Here is a 15652-nt window from a genome sequence, read left to right on the forward strand (position 1 = left end):
CAATAAACTGCAATCAGTATCGAGGAATCTTCTTGAAGATGCAAAAACAACTCCATTGGGTCGTCCAAGGCTGAAGAGACTACGAAGGCAAAAGTGGAGGTTTCCTAGACAAGTGAGCAAAGAAACAAGCACAGTACTTCTTGACAACAGAAAACAGAAACTTTCTAGCTCAATATCAACTGACTTGACTGTCATTGCAAGATGATGGTGAACAAACGGTATGTGTAAATTTATTTGATATGTATATACAAGAGTTCATAATATAATTTATATTATAAATTCTTGACCAAGGGAGTTCATAATATAAACAGAAGGTGTATACAGTGGAACCCCTCTTAACAACACCCCTGAATGGTGGACAGCATCTTTATAGTGGACAATTAATGAAGTCCCAAATGCAACTTCCAGTACCTGTGTGTATTAATGCACCCTCAATAGCGGACACCTCTCTATTCCATAAACCAGACACTGCACAATTCCCAGACATGGCAAGCACTACAGTACAATACCTCGCTAATTGTGAACACAAGTAACAAAGGTTCATTGCCAGTTATAACAATCAATTGAACTAGTGCAGAAAGCACTGTCTCTCTATTGCCTATTCTACAAAGTGCACTATAGTGCAGGGCAAAGTGCTGAAGTTATGAGAAGCCATATGCATGCATATACAAGTACTGCTGTTAATGTTAAGTTCTTACCCAGGCCTTCTGAAAATAGTAGCTGGTGCACTTTAAGAATAAACTGCAGTACAGGTTGCTTGCTAGAAATTAAACTGTTAGAAATATACACATTGGTTAGAGCTGAAACAGATTATGAAATTAAGCATTTGATTCAGACAGTTACAATAATTTAGTTTTCAATGACAAGATTTTATTATTTTAAGCTTTCTGACCATACATTCTGTGTGCACAAATAGTTTCGAGGGGCATATTTTTTGTGGATTTTATGCCAGTCCACAAAATTTTAATATCTTGAAATGTGTTAAATTAATCCACAAAAATTACATACCTTGAAAATTTTGCACGTATATGGTATAGCTATGTTTTGCAATGTGATGCAACTGCACACAGCTGTTATCACTACCTGTACATTACTCAAGTTACCACTCATGGTCTGGGACTTCTTGTGTATTAAACAGTCTCAGTGTCAAGTGTGTTACTCCCTGCTATACATGGGCTTTCTGTAGCATTCTTGCAGGTCCCAAATCAGATTAATAAATATAGACTGTCACTGCCAAGTAGCTGGATACTTTGATCTTTGAATATAATTGTTTTATAGAATTGTGAAGAAAAAACTAAGGATGGTACAACCAAAATGGAATGTTCTTATCAGGTATAAATTCATGTTAAATATCCTGTTACATTATCATGAGTTATATATTGCAGAAAAATAGTTTAAAGAAAGAAAGCACCAGAAAGTTATTTTATGTAATTTAATTTGTCATACAGTGTATTAATTGATACAGTATATAATGAAAAAACGTGAACATTTACAAACATGTGAGTCAGTATTCTTATACACTCCCTTCATGCAGATGTTCTCTCCGGAAAGTGTAATTGTTCCGGCTGTGCCTTGCTTGACTGTGGTATTTGCAAATATTGTAAAGACATGGTGAAGTTTGGTGGTCCTGGAAGGAAGAAACAGCGATGTAGTAAGAGGAAATGTGTTAATGAAAAGACTACTATGAGTACACAGATTTATAAGGTGCTGTCAAATAATTTCTAAACAACTAGTGTACTTAACATGTTCTATATAAAGTCCACCAGCTCTTCAACTGTTAAAACCAAACAACCTATTGAGCATATAGTAGTGCCGGGTCATGAGGATACACAGATTTGTAAGGTATGGTTAAATAATCTCTATTGCTATAGTGTACTTAATTACATGTTATATCATAAAGTCCACCAGCTCTTCTACTGTTTATAATGCACCTATTAAGCATATAATAGTGCCAGACAACAAGGGTGGTGAGGATACACAGCTATGCAAGGTATGGTTAAATAATTTATATTGTTAGCATTCTTGATATGTTCTATATAAAGTCCACCAGCTCTTCTACTGTGGTTAATAAGACTATGCAGTTTTACAAAGTACAGTGTAGCATCATAAGGATGCTGTAAGTGTAATATACATTCCATATATAGTCAATGGATTCTCCTTCAACCTTTCTACATCAAACTGGACGAGCTATCAAAGACATTGTGCCAGACGGTAACTGCTTTTTTAGGTCTGTAGCTTTTCACCTCTTTGGAGATGAAAGTGAACACTTGTTTGTGTGAGCAGAAGTATTAAAGTTTGAAAATCAATATGAGCACTTCTTCACCAAGTTTCTAATGCCACCAGTGAACAAGCCTTCATTCCATGAGCATATCAAACTACTACAACAACCCAATATTTGGGTGACACAAGTTGAAGTTATAGCTGTTGCTATCATGGTCCAAGTCCCAGTTTATTACTACAAAATGAGTGACGATAATTTCTGTCACTGGGAAGTGACACACACCCTTAAAGACACAACTGTACGTGGTGATTTGTTTCTTAAGGCCACAGAACTGCATCACTTTGAACTGCTCTATTGGGATAGGGTGCACTATGACTGTGTAGTGTCACACAGAACTGGAAAGTGTAGCAGCTCAGTTCCTGTACTTTTAGGGGTTGAAAGTTATATAGACATCACTTCATAACCTTATAGTTCAATTCATTATTCGTTTTATTTGTTTAGCAGATTGTAGCAAATTTCCTTATTTGTGACCCGGTCTAGGAAAACCGGTCTGATCACCCATGTCAGCCGATTGGATTTTTCATCCAGAACACAAAGCTACATGAATAAACTACCTAAGTTCACAATCAAACCAGCTAGACTTGAGTGGTCTGGTTTTGCTGGCTGCTTTTCCCAAGCCCAGTGGTGATCTGTATGTACGGCGTGGGGCCTTAATGGAGCTCTGGTCAGCCTGGGGGTGGCTGTATGTGGCTGTACAGCTCTGTGGTGTTGAATAAATACCTCTGCAGTAAATTTCCTTTCATTTTAGCCAGTTTTGAGACCTGAATGGCCCATAACTTGACCTATTTCATCCCTACACCTTCCTTTACAATTTTATGAACAGCCTCTTGCCCTCCTTCCAGCCCCCCCCCCCCCCCCCTTTTGGAGCTAGCCTGATACAGTCAACCACAGTTTAAAAACTATCGGAAACTTGTTGTTGGTTAGTTGCACAGTGGATGCCCTGGAAGCTAAGGAATTGGTATAAAACGTGTGAAAATTTGGTATACATAGCTTCAACTGTTGGTGAGCTACAACACACTAAATACTTGAAACCAGCCGGTGTTTCTCGATACTTTTAAATAGGCGATAAGACCAGTTTCCCAGACTGGGTCACATTTATCATAAATTATTTAAATAGCATTTATAACCTGTGACCAAGAGAACTCTTGCTGTGACACACATGGTTAAACCATACAAACCCTACAAGGGCAGAATACTTCAGGCTTCAAAACTTGCAATACCAGAGGAAATTGATAATCATATAGCAGTTACATGTGACTACAAAACAGAGCATTGTTTCAAGTGTTAGGGCTTCGAAAACAGTACATAATGTCATTGTACTTAGAAGGTTTGTAGTAGTTATGGAAGTGAAATACAATCTGTCCCTTAGAATATTAAAAGATATCAAAGTTAAATTTGTTCTAATGCATGGTTCAAAATTTCTTTGAGATCACTAGGGTTGGGCAAAGTGCATCACGATATAACATGGAAGTGTTCATCACAATAATATATTATATACACATTAGGGAAACCATGTTATATTCGTTTGTACAAGTTTTACTATAGCTTATATTGTTGTACCCATCCAAATTAAGCCAAGAGTCATGATAAGACCAAGAAGTGGTGCTGCACCACTATTGTGTAGAGTACTACAGCATCTTAAGAAAATCATAGCCTCAGTACAGTTATCGTCTCATGCTTTTATCATGATACTAACAATATATCATTATATTCCCCAACCTGAGATGAATGATGATGCATGACTAACCTACTTCAAAACGAACATTAATGAAGTACGGTAAAACACACAGAACAAATTGAAAACAGTGGAAATGGTCAAACTTTCATATGCAATATACTAGAGTAAAACCTTGCTAAGCTACCACCTCTTAAAGCTCACTTTTTTTACCTTATAATTATAAATAATTTGGATGAATTACAAGCATTTGTTCTCTTTAACAGCTTATAGACATTAAGCACTGTACACTATGTATGGGACTCTTTGTAAAGAGCTGATCTTTGTAGTATAAGTAAATAATGGCCCTTCAGACCTACCTAATGTTTTATTGACAAAGGTACTGTACCTTGACTATTAAAGATTACCCTAGGATTTTACTAGCTACAGGGCAGGTTTATTACTAGTCGCATGCATGAAACATGTGCTTAGTCAACCTTGAGGTGTTGTCAAATCCCCTACCTTCCCCCTACTGGGGCAAAATCAGCTGTCAAATCCCCACTATGTCCCGGGCCCTCATGTTTGCCCCAGTAGTGGGGAAGGTGGGGAATTTGACACCACGATTTGTCAATCTCCTGTATCCCCCCCCAGGGTGGGGCATGAAATTGACAAGTGCATTACATGGCTGAACATGTGCAGCTTCATACTTACATTGCTCATGGCCATCGCCAATGTCATTCAGTTGACCCTCAATCTCGCTTGTCCAGTTGGTCCTCAATCTTGCATCCGATCTCTCAATCTTAAGCTTGTCCTCGCCCTAATTAAAGGCCTGTGTAATTCAATGTATTTTTGTTTTAATTAAGTATTTTGCCGTAATTAAGTAAAATATACGTGCGACTTTTACCCTGTACCAGCATTTACGGTAAATAACTCACAGTAGTGGCCACGTCTTTTAATTGGGCGTGCGCTACGTAGTTTCTTGGCCGCGCGCCTCACTACCGTGCGTCTTGATAATGTATGATTTTTAATGGGTATAGCTACTTTTTTGTGTGTATGATTTGGATGTACAGGCTACGCCTCTATCCAAAATTTACAATTACAAAATTTATTTAAGTAAGTAAAGCCATAGCAAAAGAACAAAAAGAATGTGTATTAAACTAAAGTATAATCTGTTTCCCATAATATAAGATGGGGTTTGTACTAAAGTATAAGATATTGTAGTATAATGCAAGACTATACTGAGATTATTGTTTAAGCCATTAGATATACCATCTTATATTCCCTGCTCTTTTTTCACACTGTTAGGTAGTTGGTTGGAGGTTATCGATTTTTTGCGTTGTGGACCCTATCTAAAGTCATTTTGCCTTTCTTTTCTACTGTCAACCTGGTGGAGAACACGACATTGAGGCCCTGCAAAGTCTTGAGTCTTGACGAAGTTAGTATTCGGTGTTACATGCGCAACATTTTCCGGACAAAAATAAGGCGATTGCTATTGCCACTGATGAACCTAAAACTTAAACAAAAAAAGGTACTGTAAAAAGAAAAAAATTGGGTTAAAGCGGATCCCCGACCCCAGACCTTCCACACTTCAGTCACGGGGCCTACCACTGAGCCACTGCTGCCAGTTACCAGCTTCTTCTGTTGTCTACATTATAAATGCAACTATAGCAAACCACAAGGGTGTACTATATTATTAAAAGAAGAAGGAACGAAAGCTGAAGCCGACCCTGACCCTAACCCTAACATTAACACTATTTTACGAATCCCTAAAGTCGAATGCTCGGGGCACTACTAGACGCGTGCCCTAAAATCGAATGCTTGGGGCATACCACATCGGTATCAATAGCTAGCTGATAGTTGGCTCTTACATCCACTGGTATATGGTCTCTCTTTCCGATGGAACTATTTTTTTCGTGTTTCTTCTTGTTCTACAGACCTTTTCCTTCCTCTTGAACATTTTGTTAAATCTGTTTTCCTTCCTAGTCTATTGGGTCGAACTGTCCCTGGTGATGTTGAGAGAAAGCTATTTGCCTTGCCTGTGCGGCTAGGAGGCCTTGGTGTGTTTGATCCTTCGATTGTTGTGTCACAGCAGCGTTCCTGCTCTGTAGAAGTAAATGCTGGTCTCGTTGGCTTGATTATCTCTCAGGTACATCAACTAGGTGACTGTCTTGATGTACAGGTTCAGTTGCGATCAAAGTTTCACTCTAGGAGCCATCAAGAGCAACTTCAATCTGCCAATCATTTGTTCGATGAACTTCCTCCTAGCATGCGTTCCTCAGTCATGTTGGCTCAGGAGAAGGGTGCATCGAATTGGCTCTCTTGTCTTCCATTGAAGTCGCATAATTTTGTACTTCATAAAACTGCTTTTCGTGATGCAATTGCGCTTCGCTATCATTGGCTACCATCTGCCTGCCCTACTTCCTGTGCCTGTGGTCACTCTTTTACCATAGAACATGCTCTGTCTTGCCCAAAGGGTGGGTTTCCTTCTCTGAGACATAATGAAGTGCGTGATATAACTGCCAATTTACTTTCCGAGGTCTGTAACAATGTTGTCACTGAACCCCACCTTCAGCCTCTTTCTGGTGAGACCCTTCAATACAAAACAGCTAATCGTGATGATAACGCAAGGCTTGACATTGCAGCTAATGGTTTTTGGGGAGTCCGATTTGAGAGGTCATACTTTGATGTCAGAATTTTTAACCCTAGTGCACCCTCCAATCAACCCCTACACTCTGCATACCGACGTCATGACAAGGAAAAGAGACGTGAATACCAACAACGGGTTCATGAAGTAGAGAATGCCTCATTTACTCCCTTAATTTTTACTACTACTGGTGGAATGGGTGATGCTGCTACTCAGTTTTATAAGAGATTGGCCAACCTTTTGAGTGCAAAGCACAGTCTTTCCTATGGAATAGTGATGGGATGGCTGAGATGTAAATTGAGCTTCTCTTTGTTGAGGTCTGCAATTATGTGCATTCGCGGTGCCAGGTCCAGTTTTCGCTGTCCCATTGCTGAGGCACCAATTGCTGTGCAGGTCGCTGAGGCCCATATGTAAGATAATTTGTTTTTGTAAAAAAAACAAACAAAAAAAACTGGTATACCGGTGGACATAGACACTCAGAAAAAATGATGCGTGAAAATTTTCTAAGTTTAAAGTCTGCCCAAAAAAATCGCCCGGGGAGGGAACTGCATGCACTGCGCTGACTGCGGTCAAAACTAAAGATCAATGAACAAGGCTACGAAGAACAACGGTCAAACTGTTTTCCCAGCATGGTCAAAGTTTCGCGAGTATTAAGTAGTACACGAAAATATAGCGAAAATAAACGGAACCAGGTCAGTGTTCAAGACAAACTTTCGATGAAAGTCAACGGTCAAAATCGAAAATCGATCTTGACCGGCTTTGACCGCGGTCGCAGATCGTAGTACAGTGTCTGTTGGAGTGACACTCCCTTGGTCAGTGCAGACGTGGGAGGCTCGGGATGGGAAGTTTCTCACGCATGTCACGAATCCTGTTCCTTTGTATCTCGCTTTACCCCTAAATCATTTTGACAGTTTGTTTTCGGAAGTGAGAAGCTAGATCTGCCGTCATCCGTGTCATGGACTGACTGTATAGTTACAGCTAACAGTAATGTATAGTAGTAATATAAGTAACTTAGGCACTATTTAGAATGTGTGATGTAATTGTTGTCACGTGCGTACAATACAATAAGATGGAGTCGTAGCGTATTCCTCGCGGTCTGGGCTGTATCCGACTGTATCGGCAGAAGACGAAGTAATCCTTCCTAGAAGCACTCCCGAACCTTCCCTACCATCACGCCGCCCCCTACATTGCTGGTGCTGTGACAGTGCTTCATTGCTGAGACGATCCTCCATTGCTGGTGCTACGACGATTCGCTACTCAGTCCAGAGACTGTCCGCCTCAACGACTTTTTTTTTTTTTTTTTTTTTTTGTATTTTTTTTACCCGGGCTTGATGGACTGCCCTTGCCTACCACCCCCAGCACATAAATGGCCTGTGCTGGACAAACCGGGACTTTCTTAGTCCACGGCAAACTGAGACTCTGCCCGAATCAGCTCCACAATTGGGGGAGTCTTAACATAGTGACCGATGGATGAGCGGGCTCCGCGGATGCATTGTATGGAGGACCGCAAGAGAGAAAAAGATAGACAGCACCTTAACCACCCCATGACAACAGAGTAATCATCGCCCCACTTGTTTGAAAGTTGATGAGCCAAACGTTGATAAAAAACAGAAGCCTCATGAGCCAGACCACCAGAGGCAGACATTACCAGGGGGGTAAAAGAGGCATGCTCCTCCTCACGAATTCTCTGAGCATACGCACGTTTCTTAATGTTCTCGTGCCTCCGATAACAGGAGGCCAGTGATGAGGACGCATTAGAAGCAGCCAGAGGGTTGAACACCCGCACATCCACAAAACATCTTTCACTTCTTCCACCCCAAAAACCATTCATGGCGATGTCAAGACGGGCACCATCTTGGATATTGGCAGAAGCAGGGTAGTCCTGCTGTGAAACCGGCTGGAGCTCTGGTTCAACAGCTACCTGAGAGCATACTTCAGTCAACAGGGTAGCAGTTAGATCTCTGATCTCATTGTGTCGGATAGAAGGTAAGCCACCCTTGGGACAGGATAAAGCATGCTCCACTGAAAAGGAAGTCCCACATGCACAGTGAGCAGGAGTCCGCTGAGGAGACCACCCATAACGTAGTGCCACGGCATCGTGAAACGCGGACTTATGCAGTGCAAAGCCATGTTCCTGTAGGGGCCGGGTGGTAAGCCAGTTGGAGGCCCCTTTGGCTGAGGCTAGATCTAAAGCGCGTTGAGAGGAGGGATCTAAGTGGGTACGCAAACTGGAAGATCTATCCGAATAGTTGGAAGATTTGGAATTGCGGATTGCGGACTTGCGAGATAGCTGTTCTCGCAAGTCCGCCTCAACGACACTTCCAAGTTGTAACCCCAGACGCAAACGCTGTTGTGCCGTGGCATTGGATGTTCTACTAACGGCACCCAGAGAGGCAAGCATCCGCGTAGCTAAGACAATTGTTTGCTGTTTGTGTTTTTTAGCGGACTGAATACTACGATGGAAGAACCTGCCCGTCTACGAACCTCGCGGAAAGCATACCGCGCGCACGTCACCAGAATCCTGAACAAAGTGGATGACACACTGGCCAATGACTTCGACGAACTAGCTCTGACTTATTTGAGAACTGCCATCACTCAGCTAGAGAAAAAGAAAGAGCAAATCACTGCCCTTGATCAACGAACCATTGACCTTATACAGAACCCAGATGAACTGGAAATAGCCATCTTAGATGCAGAGGAACTACAAGATCTGATTATGGAGAAAATCAATGAACTGAATCAACGGGTGGAGATGCAATCAAGACCGACTCACGTTGTCCCTGCAGTGTCATCAAGCGGCAAAGTAACCCAAGAAGCCATCCATGAGAATGTGAGTAACACAAATAACACACCTCAGTCAATTAACACCATTATCAATGACACACCTGCAGTTAGTGCAGCTAGTGATACCATTGCAACCACATCATTAACACTTGAGTCAACCATTTCTAGTACACCACCCGTGGTTACATCACTTGAATCAATCCCACATCCAATTTCAGTGACATCAGTTTCCCACCCACTTGTGAGCCATGTACATAATGCAGGACCGCCTCTACTGATACCAGCAAACATGACTCAACATGAACCATTGTCAACCTCTGCTTATAGCTCACTACCGTTACCACCCTTGTCAACCCTTAACTTTGGGAGCAGTACCTCATCCACCGCTGCAACAGTACCGGTAGTAACATCTAGAGTAAATCCAGATTTGATGGGTGTCAGGACCACAATCACTGCAGTAGATCACCGTGACCACTCTCAACAATTTGCTGCAAGTAGGCTACCCAAGTTGACCTTACCGACATTCTCTGGAAACCCCCTAGCCTGGCTTACTTTCTGGGATTCATTTCAGGCTGCCATTCACTTGAACCCCAATCTCAGTGGGGTCCAGAAGTTTAATTATCTGAAGGCTCAACTTCAAGGAGATGCAGCACGAACGATTGACGGAATACCTCTCTGTGATCAGAACTATCTTCACGCAGTCACCCTACTTCAAAACCGTTTTGGGCAAACTCACAAGTTGGTTTCTGCTCACATGCAAGCCTTGCTACAGGTGCCAAACCCAACGAACACGTTAAGTAGTTTGCGCACATTTCATGACACAATTGAGAGCCACTCCCGTGGCCTATCGTCCCTTGGGAAATCTGAACAAAGCTATGGTGACTTGTTGGTGCCAATTATTCTGGGCAAACTACCCAAGGATATCAAGCAGAACTTGGCAAGAAACTCCACAAGTACAGAGTGGAAATTTTCTCAACTCATGTTAGCCATTCTCAGGGAGATAGAAATCTTAGAAACTGGTAACGCCAACCCTCACAGTTCCCCATTTACAGCTGCGTTTATGGTGAATTCCAAGCCACCTCGAAGCACCAAACCTCAGGACAAGGGACCACCAGCTTGTGTGTTCTGCAAGGGACCTCATACAGCCAACCAGTGTACTACAACTGATCATCATAGAAGACTAGACATTGTCAAGCAGAATAACCTATGCTTTAACTGTTTAGGGAAACACAAGGTCAGCACTTGCTCATCAAAACATCACTGCCGCAAGTGCAATCGTAAGCACCACACCAGTCTTTGCACTGAAGTGATCACTGCCAAGAAAGAGGAAAACACTGAGACAACTCCAGTCGCCAAGACAACCTCAGTCACCAAGGAAGGGTCCTTTAGTACAGTGGTCTCTCAACCAGTAACAACTTCACTTCACCTGGCTAGTAACCAGACCTGTTTACTGAAGACTGCAGTAGCCACTATTTCAACTGGAGGTGTTTGTGTGGAATCCAACATTCTCTTTGATGAGGGATCGCAACGCTCCTTCCTAGCCAAAGGACTGGCAGACTGCTTACAAGTGCAGCCACATGACACAGTGGAACTATCTCTCTCTACCTTTGGCACTGGTACCAGTCGCACGGGCAAGTTTGATGTCGCCACAATCAATCTGCATAGTATCTCCGGACATTTGATACCATTAACTGTCTTGATTGTGCCAACCATTGCAGCACCGATACACACAGTGAATCAGAAGTCAATTGCTAACCTTCCTTATCTCAATGGATTACGTCTGGCACATCCAATTTCTTCAGGGGAACAATTCTACATTACCCTGTTAATTGGAGCAGATCAGTACTGGAAGATAGTAGAGGATCATGTGATCAGAGGCAATGGTCCAACGGCTGTAGGATCCAAACTTGGTTACCTACTTTCAGGTCCACTAGACACAGCCGCTTCAGGACAGTTAGTCACCAATGCATTCCATGTGGCAACTCAACCCACTGCAACCCCTGATTTAGAACAGTTCTGGAATGTGGAGTCAGTAGGAATTTCACCCAAGGATGAGTCACCAAACAATTTTCTGGACTCTTATATCACCAATAGTGTCGAACGCTTGAATGATGGTTCTTACTGCGCCCGTTTTCCGTGGAAGGACAGTCATCCTCCCTTACCCACGAATTTCTCAACTTCTGCTCACCGCACTAGATCACTGGCTCGCAAACTGGCACTGAACCCTTCATTGTTGACCAAGTACAGTGACATCTTAACAGATCAGGAACGCCGTGGTTTCATTGAGAGAATGACAGATCCAACCAGTACCACAAGATGCCATTACATACCACACCATGCTGTACGCAAGGACTCATCCACTACTCCAGTACGTATAGTGTACGACTGCAGTTGTCACCAAACAAGGAACCAACCTAGTCTTAATGATTGTTTACTTACCGGCCAACCCAAGCTTAATGATCTCTGCTGTATCATTTTAAGATTCAGACTCCACCCTGTAGGAATTTGCACAGATATTGAGAAAGCTTTTCTACACATACAACTTCACAAAGATGATAGGGACTGGACTAGATTCCTTTGGCTAAGTGATCCACAAGATCCAGACAGTGAGTTTGTTACATATAGATTTAGAGTTGTCTTGTTTGGTGCAGTGTGTTCACCGTTCATGTTAAACGCTGTCCTACATTGTCATTTAACTCAGTACAAATCACCAACTGCAGAGAACATGCTTGATGACTTGTATGTAGACAATATTGTATCTGGATGCCCAACAGAATCAGAAGCTATCAGTTTTTACAACAAAGCTCGATCCATAATGAATGATGCTCACCTCAACCTTAGAAGTTGGGCCTCTAACAGCTCCCGACTTATGGACCAAGCAAATAGAGACAAGGTTGCGGACACCAACAATCCAGTCAATGTTTTAGGACTACAGTGGAACACCCAGACAGATACATTAGCACTCACATCCAAGTGTTCCATCCCCAGTATCAACTCACTTATCACCAAGAGAGATGTCTTGAAGGAATCATCCAAGGTGTTCGACCCCCTGGGTCTACTATCCCCAGTAACTGTTAGAGCAAAGATCTTCATGCAGTCATTATGGCAGAGAAACATAGACTGGGACGAACCACTATCAGATGAGGACCAGCAAAAATGGCTTACAATTGCAGGGAATATCCAGGAGGCTAGAAGTTTACAGATTCCAAGACGATACTTCCCAACAGTTAGGGTTTTAGAACAACCTGACAGGCTACACGTCTTTGCTGATGCCAGTCTCACTGCTTATGGAGCTGTAGCCTTCCTTTGCAGTGGCAACAGCACATCATTCGTTATGGCAAAGTCCAGAGTCGCACCCCTCAAACCACTGACCTTACCAAAACTGGAACTGATGGGTGCACTGACAGCAGCAAGGCTATGTGACTTCATTGTTCAAGCTCTACACCCTCTCAGTCTGTCTACTCACTTTTGGTCAGACAGCCAGATCACCCTTCATTGGATCAAAGGAGAGAAACATGTCAATACATTTGTCACTCATCGTGTTGTCGAAATCCTCAACCACTCAAAACCAGATCAATGGCGATACTGTCCAACACAGGACAACCCAGCGGACCTGCTCACTAGGGGCATCACTTCATCTCAACTGAAGTTGTCAACGTTGTGGAAGCATGGACCTCAATGGCTCCCATCCGAGAACAGTTGGCCCACTTGGAGCTTCTCACCGACTATCGAATTGCAGGCACTGGCTGTTACCGCAACCAGTTTTAGTCCTTCAACTACTCCACAGTATGCAGGTACTTTACATATTAACTGTATTATTGACATCTCCAATTATAGCACACTGTCCAGACTTCTGGCAGTTACTGCATACATGTATAGATTCATCTCCAATTGTAAGAAGCCACAGCAGGAACGAGAAACTGGATCATTGACACCATCTGAGCAACACCACGCTTCAATAATTTGGGTGAAGCAGTGCCAAGAAGAGGTTTACTCCAGAGAACTCGTGAACCTTACCACCAATCCCGCCAAGAGACTACCACTTGTTCGCCAATTACGTTTATTTGTTGACAAAGACCACCTGCTCCGCTGTGGTGGAAGAATCCACAACGCCCCCCTAAGCGAGACAGCAAAGTTTCCGCTTCTGCTACCACCCAAACATTGGCTAACATCTCTAATCATCCATAGTATACATGTACAGTTATTTCATGCTGGAACCAATGCTACCCTAACAGCCATAAGACAGAAATTTTGGATACCAACTGCCAGACAACGTATAAAGTCACAACTACGCCGATGTGTTACTTGCCGTAAACATAGCGGAAAGCCATACCAGATACCTGACCCTCCACCACTGCCACAGATTCGCACTTGTGCTTCAGTTCCCTTCACCATCACAGGCATCGACTTTACTGGGGCACTCTATGTATGCAGTAATCACACTGAGGAGAAAGTCTACATCTGTTTGTTCACATGTGCCACGAGTCGTGCCATTCACCTAGAGATTGTTACAGATTTAACAGTGGAGACTTTCCTTCTAGCATTCAGGAGATTTGCCAGCCGCAGGTCACTCCCACAAATTCTCGTGTCAGATAATGCTTCTACCTATCTGGCAGCTGCAGATGAACTGCAACAGCTTCTACAATCAGAACGTCTCACAGAAACACTTGGGAGGAAAGGTGTACAGTGGAAGTTCATCCCAAAACGTGCCCCCTGGTATGGTGGGTGGTGGGAGCGCCTTATCGGCTTAACAAAGATATGCTTGAAGAAGGTACTGGGGAGATCAAAGATCAGCTTAGTTGTGTTGCAGACACTAATAGTAGAAGTAGAGGCCACACTCAATGACAGACCTCTGACACACGTATCCTCAGACCTCAGTGATGCCGAGCCACTCACACCATCCCATCTTTTACATGGTCATCGCATAACACCACTTCCTCATGAAGTAGTGGAAGGGCAGGACTTGACTGATCCCACATATGGTAGTATAACTGATGTTTCCCAGAGAGCAAAACTGCAAGCCTTTCTCTTCAACCAGTTTCAGTCACGCTGGAAATTTGAATACTTGACCTCCCTCAGAGAGTATCATAGAACCACAGGAAGCAACAATCAGCAGATTAAGCAGGGAGATGTTGTCCTGATGTGGGATGAAGCTCCACGGAGCACTTGGAGATTGGCGATTGTTGAAAAACTGATGATTGGGAAAGACGGACTGGTGCGTGCTGCCTACATCAAGACATCACAAGGAAGAACAAACCGCCCCATTGCCAAGTTGATACCGTTGGAAGTCTCATCTCCAACAGTTACCGAAACTGAAGGATCTACCAATGGTTGCCAGAAGGATACAATCAACAAGCCCACAGTGAAGAACACAGCTGATAAACGACCGAGAAGGGCAGCCGCTCACAGGGGCAGAGAGAGAGTTGCGAATTGGGTGAAACAGCTTGGTGCCCCCCCCGGAAGATGTCATGGACTGACTGTATAGTTACAGCTAACAGTAATGTATAGTAGTAATATAAGTAACTTAGGCACTATTTAGAATGTGTGATGTAATTGTTGTCACGTGCGTACAATACAATAAGATGGAGTCGTAGCGTATTCCTCGCGGTCTGGGCTGTATCCGACTGTATCGGCAGAAGACGAAGTAATCCTTCCTGGAAGCACTCCCGAACCTTCCCTACCATCACGCCGCCACCTACAATCCGCACCCTACAATCCGCACCACTTCTTAGCGCGTTCCGTCATCCTTCGCGTGTTCAAGCCACGGTCGGACTGAGATGGCCACAAAATCCTTCTCAGAAAAAGATGATGCCGAGGATGATGCAGAGGAAGATTCCCAACGGAGTATGCAAACGAAAGGTAATCGATCATGCATACATAATGCATCCGAGTCCATTTCGGTGTGACCGTGACTCCTCCGTCCTCCGCCACGTTCTTAAGGCCCCTGTCCGGGGGGTTTGCTGTGTGTATGCTGGCGGTCCATGTGGTGTTTTTGTAGGTCTGTGCAGGCTCTGTAGGTTTAGCTGCTTTTTTTTTCTGCATTTTGTTTTTTGTAAATTAAATTAGGTTTAACTTCTAGCTAGAGATTGGGGAGGATGGGAGTGCCATTATATGGCCAGAATAAAAAAAAACTCCTCCGCCATGGCACCGCATTCCTGGCCATATTAGGCAGCATGCATATGGTGCATTGGTTTAGTGGGATATACAATGAATATCATAATGGGAAGTCTGACTTTGTGTATGTAAAATATGTCATGCTGTGTTTAAGACTTGTTGCATCTGACACTAA

General features: G+C 43.1%; 2 protein-coding genes across 3 annotated transcripts in view; both read left to right on the plus strand.

The window, feature by feature from the left end:
* Positions 1-15652, plus strand: part of LOC136265140 (uncharacterized) — a 142017-nt gene that overhangs the window by 75654 nt on the left and 50711 nt on the right. The gene's annotated exons all lie outside the window — the stretch shown is intronic.
* LOC136263396 (uncharacterized) overlaps positions 7346-15652 on the plus strand; it is a 34401-nt gene continuing 26094 nt past the window's right edge. Inside the window, exons 1-2 of one of the 2 annotated variants that reach the window (XM_066057910.1) lie at positions 7346-7529; positions 15083-15222. In XM_066057910.1, coding sequence (XP_065913982.1) covers positions 15141-15222 — 82 coding nt within the window. In that variant the 5' untranslated portion in view covers positions 7346-7529; positions 15083-15140. Of the gene's footprint in view, positions 7530-13775; positions 15223-15652 lie in introns of those variants that run through there. The other variant, XM_066057909.1, reaches the window with a different exon arrangement.

Source organism: Dysidea avara, chromosome 8 (genome assembly GCF_963678975.1).
Source record: "Dysidea avara chromosome 8, odDysAvar1.4, whole genome shotgun sequence".
Classification (NCBI taxonomy): Eukaryota; Metazoa; Porifera; class Demospongiae; order Dictyoceratida; family Dysideidae; genus Dysidea; species Dysidea avara.